We start from the raw sequence: 17,160 nt of genomic DNA on the forward strand, positions 1-17,160 counted from the left end.
CCCCAAGTGCTACAGTGTCCAGTTGAAGACCACTGCTGTTTGAGCACTGCCTCTGCTGAGACACAGAATGTAAACAGTCTGTTTGATTAAACCACCCCTAGCAGGAGGACTGCGGGGAATTCCAGCCTTTCCCAGCAGAAGATCTTCTGCTCTTCAATAATTCAGAACTCCTCAAAGGGTAAGAATGAATCGCTCAACTTCCCTGCATGGAGAAACTGTTGATAGTTACGCTGGAATTCTTGGAGGAAGCTCACCAGTATAAACCAGATCCATTTCCACCACCACTCCACCCTGCTCCTTTATTTAACCTGCTCAAAGGCAAAGGGATTGTGCAACAACAGATGAACTGTCCATGCTGCAATACAAAATGCTCACTTCTGATTATCTTCCCCCCTCACTGGGATGGGAGGTGGAGAGACCACACTGGAGTAGTCTTACACATAAGACTTGACAGAAGATATTTGTTCAGTAAGAAAAACTGTTCTTTGAACAAAAAGCAATAGATAAGACTATTTTAAACCATCCCATTTTAAGGTATGGAGATTCTGCTAGTACTGGACACCTTTTGTAGTACACTTCTAAAACTTCAAGGCTCTTAGAACTAAAAGTGGAACCACAAGTCCCACATCCATTACATCTGTAAAAGCTCCCTTAGCCACAGTTTCAAACACACTCCTTATGGAAGAGAGGGAGCCTGGAACAGTGACATGAGCACTGCATTGACACCCCACTTCTGCCCAAGTGAGGAACCACAGCCCTGACCAGGCTGCCTCCCTTACTGCCAGAGCTTTCCCATATCTGATAAATCTTCCTGTGCATTTTGAGTGGCCAGAAAGCTTCATCAGAGGATCCAATTGTCTCCCAGAAGGAAACAAACATCTAATCCACTCACCTTGTACCTGAGACTAAGGTGCAGTGCTAAAGGCACAAACCAGGAGCAGCCACAAGAAAACTGAGCATTTATTCTGTGCCATCAGAGATTTGTGGGACCTCTGAAACAGGTCAAAAAACATTCTGTGTTTTTCTGCTGCCAGCACCATTACCATGCCTTGCTGATGCCCACGGTCACCACAGTCCTGTGTTACCCACTCCCCTGGGTCCTGCTCACTCCTACCTCCTGAAGGGGTGGTTCTGTGAGAATGGTGTGCAACACCAGATGTACCATCAGCCCTTTGCTCAGACTATAGTGGACAATTATCCTTTGGGCTATTTTAGTTCTTTTATAGCCTTTGCGCAACTCAAGAGCAACAGTTTTGCCAGGAGCCAGAATCTCGATTTTGATGTTATAAAAGCAAGAACAACAACAACAAAACAGACAAAATCAGTGGATTTACCAAGAAGAAGATCTACAGGGTTACTGAAGTCAGCCTCCCTGCTCAGGGTTCCCAAATGCTGTCTATGCTGATTTCAAAGCAAATTGAGACCACAATTCTTCCCCACTCCTTTTCTATTTTCCACAACGATGGGGAAAGATGAGGAAGACACAGAGTTAGACAGATAGATAAACACCTCATCAAAGAAACTCCTACAAGCAGATGCAGGGTAGGAAACATCCAGCAACCCTGCTGGCTCCAACCCACAGCCTGGGCCTGGGTGCGTGGTTGATTTTCACTAACTAACTTTTCTTCCCGTGAACTTCCTCTGAGAGTGTTTGTTTATAAACAGAGGAGGGAATATTATTGCTGGAGAAGGGACAGTACGGGCGGGGGTGAAGGAGTTTAGGCCACAAGCCTGGAGAGCAGAGTTCAGGAGTGTTTGTTGCCGGAAACACAAAGGGCTCACTGTAACACTGGTACATGGCCCAGTTCCACAGTCTGGAGGGATTACGATATAGGTACATGCAGAAAATACTTCAAAAAGCAAAAACAACTCCACATTGTACAAATGTTTCCCACTGCATCACCATAACCATTACACACCCAGATAAAACCACCGACAGCGGTGATGGTGGTTGGAGGTTGCTCTCCACAACATCCACCTCTCAGCTTGGTCACTTTCCCCATTGCATGCCCTCTGTCTCTGCCCCAAATTCTACACAGTCACAGGTCTGGAGCAGCCCCCTCCCCTCCCCCTTTGGTTTCCTCTCCAAAGGAGTTACTCTAGGTTTACACTGGTGTGTTCCACAGCAGAATCTGGCTTGTATTGCTTGCCCTTCCCTCTGCCAAGTATGTTTCAAAACTGTGTGTGTAATGCATTTAGTTAACATTTGCTTTTTCTCCCAGTACTCCTTTTCTCCCTGAACATCTCCATTCACGAGCTACAGCACAGGAGGCTTCCAATTCTTGTCTAGTTTACACAGAAAATAATTCTCATTAAATTATCACTGGTGAAAGGTGCTGTTTTGACCTCCAAAAGACTGTTCTGTTTATCCACAAGACAGATTACATGTAAGACAGTAGTAATGCAAGCTCCAGATTTCAACTTTAGCACCTCAGACTTGACAAGCACAGATGCTGCTGCATTCAGAGCAAACTCCCATGGATAGGATGTACAGCCTCCCTGGTGATGCTCCCAACAGAAACACTGGCTGTTCAGCCATGAGAGTGCACTGGATGGTGATCCCTCCCCAAAAGTCCTCTGGGGACCCTTCTGCAACCTCTCACCTGGTCTGGATTTAACTATGGGGTAAGCAAGTTGCTTTTGTCCTTAATTTAATAATCTGAGATATACAGAGGCAGATTTTCAGCATGTCTTAAGAAGATAAGCAGTTACAACTTTTACAAGCCATTTCAGCAAGTCAATACAATAATCAGTGTGCAAACAGATAAAAAAATATCAGAGCATTCCAATTTAAAAAGGAGTACTCTGAACTAAGGGGCTTTGCTGATATTTGTTTTTCTCTCCCATCATGGGCTGCACACACTGTTCCATCTGAGAAATACAAGAATTTGTGTGAATTCAACCATCACCAGCATGTCTGGCTCAGACGTATGAATTCCAGACCATCTGATTTTCTGGCATCTCCAAAGAGCTCATGTCACAAATGCCAAGTGCCCTCATTGCCTGTGTTGTCACCAGCATGATGCCACCTGGCAGGTGACAGACTCCACCACTGGCTCAGTACAGCCATTACCCACTGAAGAACCATCAACAGCTACAAGGAAACAACATCCTACAGGGATTAGGGCATGTGACTTCACATGGAGAGCAATCCCAGCTGAGGAATAACCATCATCATCCCTGAAAGACAATAATGAAAAGTAACAAAAAGGCTGCTGGTAGGCTTGATTGTTGACTTTGTCACTGGCACACTGCCACATCCAGGACAAATCAGAGCATCCCTCTGTTCCTCAATTTCCCTGATTTTAAGGGATGTATTCTCTCACAGCTGAGATTTATCACCATCAGCAGCAAGAAGTTTTGTGGCAAGTTCAAGACTATAGAACCATAGTCTTCCTGTAATGATACAGAAAAGTATTAGCAATAGGATACACTAGTAGAGGAGGAAAAAACAAAACAAACAACTCCATTGAAAACTAAGTAACAGTGGTAGCAGCAAAGGCCTTTCCTTTCCATTCCTTTCCCTGTCTTAAATAAAACAAACAGAATAATGGTGATAAAATCTGTTTCCTCAATTCAGTGGATGATCTTTGTGAATACGTTTCCAACACTAACAGCAGAGAACAGACAAGGAAGAAAACGAAGGAGGAAAGGAGCCTGCAGCTGATGCTTGGTGTCGGGAACAGGGCTGCTCTTCTCCCAATTCCATGACGACAGAAGACTCCTGGGAATCAGATGAGGGAGGGGAAGATGGGTCAGAAGAGAGAAATCCATATGGGAAAGTGATTTCAAGCAAACAGAGAGACAATAAATTAGATAAGGAAAAGGAGGAAAAACACGACAGAGGGAAGGAAGGAGAAGAGATAAAAAAGCCCTAAATACCACCCAAAAGGAAGGCTTGAGAGCCCACCAGGCCCCAGGAGGTGCCCAGCACAGAACAGAGTGGTTTGTTTCTCTAACACAGCAATTCTTTTGCCTTCATGAGCTGGTATCATATCTCTCAGCTGCTGCTTCACCAAGCCAACCCCAGATGCTTCTCAGTTTCACTTCCCCCTCACTCCCTCTCTGTGAGAGCGAGCGCTCGCTCCTTGTTTGTGCACGGCGAGGATGGATATTAAACAGAACAATATCAATAATTCCTGGAAAATAGGCGAGCCCGTGAGCCTGGCTGAGCACACGAGCACACTGCCTGCTTACCCTGTGTTCCCACAGTGCTCCCAACACCAGCTGGCCGGAGGCACCAACCTGTGGCCACCCTCGGAGGGGACACCACCCTCCCGAGGGGCACAGGTGGGAGAGGAGCAGGGAAGCAGCGACTGTGCACAGCAGGAAGGAGGGAAAGCAGGGAAATCAAGGATACCAGATAGTAGGGGAAAAACTGAGGCTAGGATGGTGATAAGAGAGGGTGGAGGGATTGGACGGGAAAGTCACACACTTACATCACCCTGCAGAAAAGAAAATGAGAGAGTGGGTTTGGAATAAGGGAGATTTTAACATTAAAAAAAATAAAAAGGGAAAAAAGAGAGGAAAAAAAACACAGAAGAAAGGTTGAATGAGACAGAGGCCAACTTGAGATTTGGAGTACAGCAAAACCAAATAAACATATCCCCTTCATCTGATGTTAGGGCTTCACAGTTTTTCTTCTCTCCTGTCCAAAGCAAAAACAGTCTGCAAAATAAAAGACACTGAAGCAAGGACTACAGACAGGTCCAGGCTGCAGAGAAGGGGTGTAGAAAACTCTCTGAAATCACAGCCTTTGCCAGATTCAGCCCAGCTCAATGGTATTTTTCATGATCTTGACCAGGTTTAGGATCAAGTCCACGCTTCCAGTGTAACCACAAATCCAGCTCCATTCTGCCAAGGGATAATTGACCTGGATTCATATTTGTTCACTTCTAACTATGATACACAATGTACCCTCACTTAGTGCTGCCAAACTTACGGATGCTTAACAGCCCTCAAATTGTTCTGATCACTGTCAACAAGGATAGCAGAAAGCAAATTTCTGTGGTAAGATATTCACTCCTGTTCTATTTTTACCTCAGCTTTTTGAGTTCTGCTCTGCTCCTGCTCAGAGTAAGAGTACTTTAACTTCATGGATGGCTTTGGGGAGAGTAAACTTTATAATAGGCACTAACATCAAATCAAAGCAGTTTACAAGATGTGCCACTTGTGTCAGAATATGTGGGGAAATAAACAAGCTGCTCCTCCTTGATCATTGGAGTTTAAATGCTCTATTGATCTGGGAAGAAAATCAAAGGTGCTTTGGAAATGCTGTGTGTGTGCATGCATGCTCACAGCAGAGAAAATGAAGGGAAATGTGGAGAGACAGAGAAAATAGCACAACAATCAAGTATTCCTTCTCCACAGAAAGGGGAAATAAAATCAAGAATCATATCCAGATGTCAGCAACCCCCAGGTGGGGAAATGGGCACAGAGCATTGAAGGGTGAGGTCAGGGAAAAGGTACATCTTCATCTTCAGAAACCTCTTTTTTGGGAAAACAAAGAAACAAAGCACACAGCAACTGTGCCCAAAACAATGCACGAAGCAAATGCACAGAACCCAAGAAGTAAAAGAGTCCCATATATTTTGCATATATGAAATAGGAAGATTAAGGTATACTGCCCATGTAAACAGTACTAGATGAAAAAAATGGTAGCATTGAGAGAAGAAGAAAATGAAAGAAAAAGAAGAAAATGAGAAGAAGAAGAGAAGAAGAAAATGAAGAAAAAGATTATATTAGACTTGCTGATATACTTGAGAGAAAAAAAAAACATAGAAGATTTTGTTGAAACAGGTATTTTCTGATACATTTTCTCAATCATCTGGAATATAAGATGTGAAGAAGTAAAAACATAATTAAGTATCATTGCTGCTACAAAGGGATGTAGGAACTGCCACACACGCTAAGACCAGAGAAGGGTGGGAAATATTTGATAAAATATTTTTCTCAGGAAAAGGGGAAATTAATCAAAACAGACTATCTGTGGGAAAGGATCAGTTCTGGCAAATATTCCAACTTAAAATTTCAATAGAAATTTCATAACTGTCAAAACACCTGATTCATTTTAACTCTCTGAAAATAAGAAAGCTGATACCTTTTACCAGCCCATGTTTTCCTTTCTCATACTTAACAGTTTTCTAAACCAATGTTTTGGATTTTAGGTTCTTAAGATGTTGTCGATCTGTCCTTCTCTTTTCCTGTCTTACATTAAAATGGTAACTCTCAGACTTAGTTAAAGAGCTTTGGTTTACAGTAGAGCACTGGGAAATCTTCCGTGGCCTGTGCTGTATCAGAACCTACAAAGTGGATTTTCTATGAATGTTTAGACTAATTATCTGCTGTTATATTCCTTACACTGCAGGGGACTGAATTTAGCAGCCCAGGTGGTCCCTTCTCTGCTCCTGTTCCTGTAATTTCTATAGGAGAAAAGAAGAGCTGAAAAAGCAACACATATAATTAGAAGCAAAACTATTATATGGGAGCATTTCAGGTGACACCAGTCATGGAAGGGTGGGGTTTTTTTGTTTGTTTTCTCAGTATGTCTTTTTGAAAAAAGACACTATACTTTGGCGTTTTTTTTTTTTTTTTTTTATTATTTTTCCCTGGCTCGGGCCAGCATGAAAATCCAATGTGAAAGCACTTGGTTAATCCTGTGGCCTTGAAAGCACCTAAACCTTGTTGGTCCTGCAATATTTTTGACAGAATAGTTTAGGTTGGAAGAGACCTTTAAAAGTCATCTCATCCCACCCCTGCCATGGGCAGGGACACCTCCCACTGTCCCAGGCTGCTCCAGCCCCAGTGTCCAACCTGGCCTTGGACACTGCCAGGGATCCAGGGGCAGCCACAGCTGCTCTGGGAATTCCACCCTATGCCAGGGCCTGCCCACCCTCACAGCCAGGAATTCCTTCCCAATATTCAATCTCAACCTATTCTCTGGCAGTTTGAAGCCATTCCCTGTTGTCCTGGCACTCCAGACCCCTGTAAATTGTCTCTCTCCATGTTTCTTGTCAGGCCCCTTCAAGCCCTGCAAGGCCACCCTGAGGTCACCCCAAAGTTTCTCCTCTCCAGGTGAACAATCCCAGCTGTCCCAGCCTTTCCTCCCAGCAGAGCTGCTCCATCCTCTGATCCCCCTGGTGCCTCCTCTGGATCTCTCCTTGAGCTCCAGCTCCTTCCAGAGCTGGTTCCAGGGCTGGGGCAGCTCTGCAGGTGGGGTCTCACCTGAGCCCAGGGGCAGAGGGGCAGAATTTCCCCTTCCTTGCTGCCCAGACTCCTTCTGACACACCCCAGGACACAACTGGCTTTCTGGGCTGCCAGGGCACAAAACACTTCTGAGTTAAGGATGCTTCTGGATCTATTGTGGCTTCACCTCTCTTACGACAGACCCATGTCCTGACAGAGCCAGATCCAGGCTTCAAAGAAGGCATTTCTCCACCAAAACTCCCTGCTCCCCTCAGCTGGCTGCCTGTAGGCTGAGTCAGGTCATAGTGACCAGCAAGGTGTCCACTGGCATTTGGATCTCTGCTGTTCAATGTGCTCAGCCAAGGATCTCTCCCACCCTTGCCAAAGGTGAGTGGACTCAAAGATTCTGGAGCTGCCTCAGCAAACACCTGGGTCACCTGTGCAAGCAGAGACCTGTCGTTTGGCACTGGAAAGTGGCACCTGCCTGCGTGGAGGGTCTGGCTTAGAGCTCCCAGGGAGACCCTCTGGCATCTGGGATTTAAGCTCATCCTTCCCCATGCCACGTGTGGCAGGGTCTAACAGGGGACACCTGTGCTCAGTGCAGCCACAGCCTCAGCACCCCTTGGCACCTACAACCCCCTCCTGGCACCACATGGGGTGGGAGTGGGGGCCTGGAGAGCAGCTCCAGACGGATTCGGATTCCCTGGATGCTCCAACCCTGCCCAGGGCTGGCTTTGGCGATGGCTTCGCGTGCGAAGGCTCTCCAAGGGCTTCCCCTCGCCCTCAGCTCCGAGCCCGCCCTGCACAGCTCTGCTCTGCCTCCTCCAGACATCTCCACGGGTCCCTGAGGACAGCCCTGCTCCTGCTCTCTCTCCAAACACCATCCTCACTGCCTGCTTTCTGCCTCACACGAGTTGTTCTAACTGAAACAGGCTGGCTTGAAATAAATCAGGCTAAAATGAAGCTTGGAGAGGCAAACTCAGCCTGGGACACAACTCTGTGCCTACAGGAGACAGCCATACATCATTTAGGAATCTAAATTTGCCGTCCTTCACACACACAGAGTCAAATTGCCCTCGCTGTTTTATTATCCCTTAATTAATTAGAGCAGCCTACGTATAAGTGTTTTAAGGGAAAACAAACAAACAAACAAATAAACCCAACTTTCTCTAACAGTGCTTTTCTGACTCTAGAGTGTAGCAGGTCAAAAGAATGAGACCAGATTAAATTGGAAATGTTATGGAAAGAAAAATCAGCTTCTGGTTCTTGTCCCACCTTCCACAGGCTGAAGGAAATGTGCTGTTCAAATGCAAATATTTAGTAAGTGACAAGCTGTGAGGGTATTTTGTTCAGTGACCTATGAGTCAAGCCCTGTCCAGATCCATAGTCATGAAGTAGATGAAGATTTGAACCCATCCACAGGAAAGCCAAACCCACACAGCTTCCCCCACCCTTCAGCAATGGTGCTTTAGAGAGTTGGCACCTTGCAGGAACATCTGGGCAGGTGTTCCAGCTCCTGTCACTCCACTCTGCTCACCACAGCCAGCACCCTGGGACCTTGCACATGCCAGCACTAATTAAACAACAGAACTACAAGTTATATATTTGACTTACTCCTTCTCTCTAGTTCTTCATTACAGAACACAAGTATAAAATTCCTATCATTGAAAGATGACAGGCTGTTGAAAATGCCACGTTACCTACCCGCCTATTGTTTTAATGCCAGTGAAACTCTGAGTAAACTCTCTATTGAAAACATCCTCAAGTCCCCAGCACACCCAGCACGAGGATCAGCTCTGGAGATAGGACCCAGCTCACCAATTCTCACTGAAGTGTATTAAACAAATATCAAAAACTTTAGAAGGAAAACAACTCCCCAAAGCAAACATATATTCTTTAACTCCATAGAGGGACTAGACCTATGACTAGAAATTACATATCTTTATAGTTGCCTAATTCTTGGGCATCTGACACAGATGCTTCTTGGTCTCCCACATGCAAAAGCTGTGGCTTTAAGTGAGCTCCACTGTGCTGATTTTGGCTTTTCTCTCCCTTTGGATTCTGCTGCTGTTTTATGTTCATCAAGGACTGAAGTTGGGAAAACATAGGCACTCCCTTACATATGAAGCTTTAGTAAGCTGGGATCATGCTCCCTGTTGGCAGGCTGAGGAATAGAGAGACAGAGGGGAATGAAACCAAAAAGTGGGAAAAAAAAAAAATCAAACCAAAATACAAATAACTTTCACTCTTCAGAGCAGGCACGCCTTCTTACTCTGGCTCCCGCTGCCGATCATTCATCCCGCTCCTCTCAGCTCCCAGCCAGTAAAGAGTCAACATCTCGCTGCTGTGAAAACATGAGCCACCCCACACACCAGAAAACACCCTGACAGGGACTCGGGGGGATCCCGCTTCTTAGGATGGGGTTGCGTTTTCACAGTGGAACTGAAACACCTTTGATTACAACAGCAGCAAGGTCAGCAGCGCTTTGAAGCCCCTCATTTCGCATGGTGTGTGTGCATTACCTAACCCAGCGCAGCCCCACCTTAACCCTTTCCTGCACCAGCGTGCACAGGCTGCGCAGGGATCGATTCCACGGGCACATGTGCGCGTTTACAACGGGATGTGCTGTGCTGCGGGCTAGGTGCGCACATCCCAGCAGGGTTTGTCCAAGAACTCTGCGGCCCGGGGAGGGAGGGAGGGAGGGAGGGATGGAAGGAGGGATGGAAAGTGCGCAGGAGCCGGGAGCTGCTCCGGGAGCCGCACCTCGGGAGCCGCTCCGAGGAGCGCAGCCCAGCCCCGACAGGGCTCCTGAGCTTTTGCGTAACGCAGATCAATGGGTCAGACTTCCAGTTTCCCAACAGCTTTCCCTCTGACAAATGCCAGAGCAGATATCACTGGAGTCAAACAGGGCGGCAATAACATCGCTGCCAAGCAGCGTGAAAATTGGCAGAGCCTGGCACCAGGACTGCCTCTCATCAGAGACAGGGCATGGCCCGGCACAATGACGAACCCACTTAACAGCGCTGTAAAATTAGCCATTTATGAAAACAAATTGAATACTGCAGCAGAGGGTGACGTAAGGAGAGTTGGCTCCAGACAGAAACTCCTGTAGCCTGGATTAGCAGAAGAACTCCGTTATGTCAGGGCTCAGGCGCAGAAGCTGATAACAACTTGGGTCCTACACGAGATTTTTAACAGGCACAACAGGTTTCCCCTACAGGCACACACGGGGCTCCTCCTGTACGACTTGCAGAAATTTCTTATACGCCAGCAGGGAGGGGTGCAAGGGGAGCAGTCGTCACGGGCAGAAAGGGGGAGGGTGCAGAAAGTAGGTGAAGACATAAGAGCAACTCTGAAAAAGAGGTGTATTCCAGTCAATCCCACCCCTTCCCTCAGATCTGTATAGCTTCCCACTTTGTAACTGGGACGAAAGTTGGGGAGAAACTCATTTCTGGCACTGCCAGCAAATGTGTCCCAGTCCCTTTCCCCTCCAAACACCCAGGTGCGGTCTTGATTTCAGTGGGGTCCTACAGATGCAAATTCAACAGCAGAACTGAGCTCCTCAGTCTGTCACATCCCAAAACACTGAAAATGTGAAAGCCAAGAGTTTTGGCAGCCAGAACCCTTGATTTCCTCATTGAGGGAAGCGTAATCTCTCCCTAAGCTTGCTGCAGGTCTGGGAGGCTGTGGTGTGCAGAGGATACTCCAAGTGAGTTCCTCTTGGACCTCTTCCAGGTGTTTACACACAGAGCCAAACCTGGCTCCTCTTCAAGAGTGCATGTGAGGGGGGCAGGGGAAGCTTAAAAATAAAATAAAAATCACGAAGTTCTCCAGAGCTGAGCTGAAGCTCTACGGTGGAAAACTGGGGCATTTCTCTTCATTTTTCACAGTGGAATGTTATTTCCATGCATAAAATGGGTCAAGTGTTTTATACAGGCAACAACCCAACCTCCCCCATCCAATTAAAGTATTTTACTACAAATGATCTTTGTATGTGTTTGTCTAGGTTCCCTGTTGCGAGAAATAGAGATACTTTGCACCAAAGACAGACACGGGGTCCTACGTGTTGGATTAAACACATTAAAAAATACACTGACCCTGTTTTGGTACTGCTGAGATCTGTGTAAACCCCAAGTCTGCCTTTCCTAACTTGAAAGGGAAGCACTTTGAGCCCTGGGGTTTAAGTTAGGGTTGGGAACCAGAAGAGCAGAGTGTGAGAAAGCCAGGGGGAATAAAGCAAGGAATAAAGCGGTTCACCTATGAAATCACTGCTCTGAAGGCACACGGGACCAGCCCATGCCCGGCACCTCCTGCCCACCCCGGCAGCCCCGCACAATGCGCGTCTCCCTCCTCACAAGCGAGCGGAGCAGCTGGGATTAAGGAAAAGTTAAGGAAAAGCACGGCTGAGTTCATCTCAGTTTTTGTTTTCTTTAGGACAAAGCAACTTTCTTCTGAGACAGCAGCCCGCCGGTCGGGGAGGGGGCAGAGGGATGTGCCAGCAGGGAGGGAGGGTGGCAGGGGACGGCGAGCGGGGCTGGCGGGGCAGCGCCACCGGCACAGGCAGCGCTGCCTCCCGCGAGGAAGGGACCGCACTTGAAGGGAAAGGGGAAATCCTCCCTGTCTCTTTAAGGCATCCTAGGACATGGAAACCTTGTACTTTCAGGGAATCTCCTTGCCAAAAGAACTGTAAAACATTTCTTCCCTCCCCCCCCAGTCCCCCCCCTCCCCACCCGGTTCTCTTTCTGACTTGTTTCCTCTTTTTTTTTTTCTTTCTTTCTTTCTTTCTTTCTTTTTTTTTTTTTTTTTTTTTTTTGAAGGGCATTTCCATTTTCTATTTCTTCCTTCAGAGCAAAGATGGATGTGGCGACATTTGTAAGGGTTTGTAACCCTCCGAAAAGTATCCGATTTCACGACAACTTCGCTGCACTTTATCACTAAAGCGGGGAAAGGGCGGGAGGTGGAGGGAGGGAGGGAAGGGAGGGAGGGGGAGAGGCAGAGAACGCGAGGAGAGGGACCCAAATTCAGGATGGGCTCATAAAATTTAAATAAGAAAAGTGCAATGCTCCTTGTTATTGTCCAGCTCAGACAGCTTAGACTGGTAGCTGCTTTGAGTACTAAATGATTTTATAGGGCTGTTTGACCTTAGAATCATTGATGTTACACTTGCCATTTCTAAGGGGAGACAAAAATACTCCACACATCCTCTAGCTGCAGTGCGAGTCCCAGCCGTAGCTGAATGTCGAGGGGTTGGGAACTTTATAAACTCATTTGATTCATTTGAGGTTTCACAATAGCCAAAAAGTTCCTTTATAGCTTTTTGGAAACCACATGCTAACACTGCATCTAAAGAGCGAACAGCGGAGTACACTAAAAAGCCAATAAAACCAAGGAAATCGTAGGGGGACCTTAGATACGCGTTTCTTTGCAGCCACACACCAGTCACATACGTTTCTTTCCATACATACAAACACGCCACTTTCAAATGATCTACTTACGGTTTTCCAACCCGAAAATTAGACAAAACCCCACCGTAAGAGCTGCCTCTTCTACCTGCACCTCAATCCGCACACCCAGACAGACAGAAGCTACCCCAGGGCACTGCCATTTCCCCTATGCAAAAGTTTACATAACTTTTCCCGCGAGCCTATACTTCCAGGCGGTCCGCAGAGCTCCGGGATCTCCCGGAGTATCTGGCGGGGCGAAGGCGAGCCCGGCGTGCTGGCAGAGGCGCTGCCGTGCCCCGAGCGCTGCGGGGCGCTCCCGCGGGGCTGGGTGCGCTCACCCCGCTCCCGGACACGCGCACGCCTCCAGCGCCCGCTCCGCCGGCTCCCGGCACGGAGCGGGGATGCCGCGGCCACAGGCACGGCCGGACCTACCTGCGATGACAGCCGGAGATCTCTGTCCGCCTTCGGCTTTCAGCCACGCTTGCAAAGTGAAGGCGTCTCGGGGCAGCTCAACGTCTGCCTTCAGCCGCAGCTGATCACCTTGGCCACTGAAATAGAGCGCCCTGCTCGGGGTAAGGGACTCCTCTTCGTCCTTTACCTCCCGCTGTTGCCTCCTGCGGGGGACATGCCCAGGCTCCAGCCCAGCAGTGGAGCGCCTTCCTCGGGCTAACCTGGTGGCACAGGTGCCCGGGGCAGTGTGGAGGAGCTGGCGGCTGTGCCTGGTGTCCCTTCGTGCCCTGCGGGAGCGCTCGTCCATCCCACATTCGGGTCCACTGGCTAGGGCTGTACAGAGAAGCGCAAGAGGCAGCAGCAAACTCCAGAGCTGCATTTCCAATCTTCCCCCCCCTTCTCCCCTGCAAATCCTCCCGATCTGCCAGCTTTGGGCTCCTCCTTGCCTTGACTTTCTTCTCTTGTTCACCCTTCTTGGTATTTGCTCTTTTTATAACCCTTCTCAGTTGCTTTTTCTTTTCTTTTTTTCTTTTTTCTTTCTTTCTTTTTCCTGCTTATAGATTTTTTTTTTCTCCTTAAAACAAATAAAAATCAAATAAATCAAAACTCCTTCTTGGTTGAAATGTATTTCTCTGTTCTTCCTTCTCTATCTGTCTTCTTCTCCTCTATTCCTCCACAGCTGGAACTCCTCTCTCTCTTCTTTTCTCTGCTGAATTTTCTTGCCTTTATTTTTTTTCTTCTTAAAAAAACCACACACATACACTCACACACACACAAAACAAAACAAAAAACCAAAACAACCCCCCAGCTTTCTCCAAGACTCAGACCCACTGATTTCCCTCCCCCCAAAAGATGCTCTAATCTATTTATTTTTTTGGCCTCCTTTATAACATAAGCCACAACCCCCTCCTTTCCCCCAACCTCCCCCCCTCCCTTCTTCTCCACAAAATGAAAGAAAAGAGAAAAAGCCCCTCAGAAGATGAGTAAACAAGAATATGCTAATCTACTCTAGGGTGCTCCACCTTCCCAATTGAATGATTCCCATTAAAACTGCAGGGATCATGACTAATCAATCAGCTTGAAGGAGCAGATAGCTCCAGAGGTTCAAACACTTTTGCTGTTTTCCTTTTCCCCCCTTCTTTTCCTCTTTTCCTCTTTCCCCCTATCACTTCCCCCCTTATTTATTTTTTAAAGCAATCAAGATGAATGGATCAATGTGACAAAAATGCTGCACCCCCCTTTTTGCAATCTCCCCAGCTTTCTTTCTCAGTCCAGTCCAAAACACACATTCCTATTTTTTTTTTCTTGGCAAAAGAGAAAGCTATTTCTCCTCTCAGACTCCCCGTTGCACTTTGCTGGTAAACCTTATGCTCCTCTGCAGCACATAAAGAGTCTTGAAACTTGAGTCTCAGATATTTTTTTTTTAATTGCTTTCTTTATTTCTCTCTTTTCCACTCTCTCTCTCTCTCTCTCTCTCTCTTTCTAATTCCTTATTTTCCTCTTATTATTTTCTCAAAGTTATGCAATCAGCCAGGCTCCCCCTTTTGTGGTCCCCCTCAGTGCAGTTGTGTGCAGTTAATCCAAATGTTGCATCAAAGGTCCCCATCGAATCATCAGGAGCTAAAAGGAGAGAAGCTTTTTGAAGAGCATTTGCCTTCCAGAAGCTGTAGCAACAGAGTAGGAACTGGCTTTTGAGTGCTCCAAAGACTCCTGGGTTATTTTTTTAGAAATAATAATTTATATTTAAAAAACCCCTCCAATTATTAATTTTATTGGTGGATTGAGTAAAAAAATCCTCTCTGAATATTGCTAATTTTTCAGCCTAAGGAATTCAGCTCCCCTGGTTTCCTTGGCTTGGTTGTAGCCACAGGTAAGCTCCTGTCTGCTTGCTGGTTTGTAGATCTCTGCTTCTGAGCTGGGACGTTTCTCTTTTTTTTTTTTTTTTTAATCCTTTCTTTTTTTTTTTCCCCTTTTTTTTTAATATTTTTTTTTTCACTCTTGAAAGATCTCAAAAGCTCCCCCTGATGGCAACAAAAAGGATTTTTCTAAGTCCTTAATCAGTGGAAATGACTTGGCAGTGGCGCTCACGATGTGTCTGGGCCACTGCTCCCCTCTGAAGAAATCCAGTAAAACCAAGTTAAATCACACCAAACCGGGTCAAAAAGCACTCACATCATCCTCTTCTTCCATCTCTCAATTGATGATTGTCACAACTTACTTTCCCATAAGTTTTCAACAGGAATCATGCACCAGAGTTTTCCTGAGCATCTTTCTGCTTCTGCAGACTCTCCTGTTAGCATCACTTAGTTCTGACCACTCCCACTTAAAATATACACTATAACAGTAGTGAAAATCGATTTTTACAATGAGAAAGGACTATTGCATGCTCATAAAAATGCTATTTTTAAGTTTATTACTAATTTGAACACTACAAAATACACAACTGGCATTTTCAGTGGTGCTGGGTTTATCCACAAAGTCCCACAAGAAGTCAACCAGAACCACAGCCTTAGAGCCCCTCTCTGTTCTTCAGCCCATCCCTCCATCAAAGCTCTTCTTACAAGAAAGACAAAATACTGGTAGCATCTACAAAAATTTTAATACAAGACCCCCAAGCCATGAAGCCTCTCAACAACCAAGAGGAAATATTTAACTGGGAAATAAATGGTACAAACTCCTATAAATGTCCCAAAGAGTTCACAGGGATGTGAAAAAGACACTTCTGTGTCTGTGCCTGCTTAGCAGAAACAATTTAAGATCAGAGCTAAGTGCTGCACTGCACTGTTCTAACTTAGGTCGTAGAGGACACTGCAAATCAACCAAAAAAGTCCAAAAGTTTAAAGTGAACTTGTTCAACTTCAGCAAGAGCTAAACCGGAAGGAATCCTGCTGCCAGGACACTGCTGTCTCCACATGGCTACTCCTCTGAGGTCCATGGGAACTTTGCACATGTTGAGGCTGGAAGAGCAGGCTCTTAAAATAATGCTGGTTCGAGTTTTTTCCAGGAGAAAAAGCTAATTCTATAAAATCATTGGTGTTTCTTAGGGACACCATGATTTGGCTGAAATCATTAAGGAAAATTGCTGAAACACTTCAATTTAATAGCACTGCATCATTTAATTTTGGACATACTTGACCTTCTATCTCTTCTTACAAAAGGGTTTCACTGTGACCAAATCATACTTCAGTGCATCAGCCTGCAGCTCCAGTAACAAATTCTGGGATATTTTCGCTGCAGAGGAAAAGCCAAGACTTCTGCTTTCTGTACTTATGGAAGACAGAAGAAAGTATGGAAAGATGGGATTTACCTCTAGCTCATAAATTACATCTTCAATCAGTTTTATTCCAAAGACATAGTGAAAGCAGAGAGAAAATGTAATGTATAAACTCTAGATGTAATAGAAAATGAAGTGGAAAAGATTTGATTTTAGAATAGTAAACCTTGGATTCCTTAAGTCTGTGGGTCAGATCTAACTTCCCTGATCAGATGAAATTCTCCCCTGCACAGATGGACATTTATTCTCTGCTTAAGCCAGTACTTACATGAGGTACAGACCTGGCAGAGAGGCTCCTGCCCAAGGAGAAAAATCCTACTTCTGCACTTGAGTGGAATATTCTCCTCAGGAAAGGGAGTGGAAGAATCTTGCATCTAGAGGTATTTTTCACGAGAAAAAGGAGAAAAAAAAAAAAAGCATCTAACCCTAGTTACACATCTAGAGAAAAGAATTAAAATAGATATTTATGACACTATGCCAAAAAATAGCATTGAGCTAAATGCTGTATGCAGTCATTATAAGGAGAAATACTCAGCAGGAATCTTAGCTGAAGCTGCCAATAACTCTCAGGTTCAAGACTGGAGCTGAGTGAATAAATCATAACAAATAACGGTTTTGTCAAATTTCGACTTTTTTCCCTCCTATTTGCAAGCAGACTGTGAAACCTCTCAAATATGTTTGAAATTACATGCCCATTTCTTCCTTGTCGTTAGTATTTCTCCAAGGCCAATTAGCACACAATTTGCTGTAATGTACACATTTTCACATTTGTTCTGTGTTAATTGGGCAAGGAAGTCACACAGCATT

At 45.8% G+C, this 17,160-nt stretch overlaps 1 protein-coding gene across 1 annotated transcript in view; it reads right to left on the minus strand.

Annotated features, from left to right (window-relative positions):
• The window catches only part of PAPPA (pappalysin 1), a 173,312-nt gene extending 159,415 nt beyond the window's left edge, over positions 1–13,897 (minus strand). Inside the window, exon 1 of the mRNA XM_062505610.1 lies at positions 13,062–13,897. Within this exon, the coding sequence (XP_062361594.1) occupies positions 13,062–13,458 (397 nt within the window). The 5' untranslated portion in view covers positions 13,459–13,897. The remainder of the gene's footprint in view (positions 1–13,061) is intronic.
• Positions 13,898–17,160: the final 3,263 nt, after the last annotated feature.

The sequence above is a fragment of the Cinclus cinclus genome, chromosome 19 (genome assembly GCF_963662255.1).
Source record: "Cinclus cinclus chromosome 19, bCinCin1.1, whole genome shotgun sequence".
Lineage (NCBI taxonomy): Eukaryota > Metazoa > Chordata > Aves > Passeriformes > Cinclidae > Cinclus > Cinclus cinclus.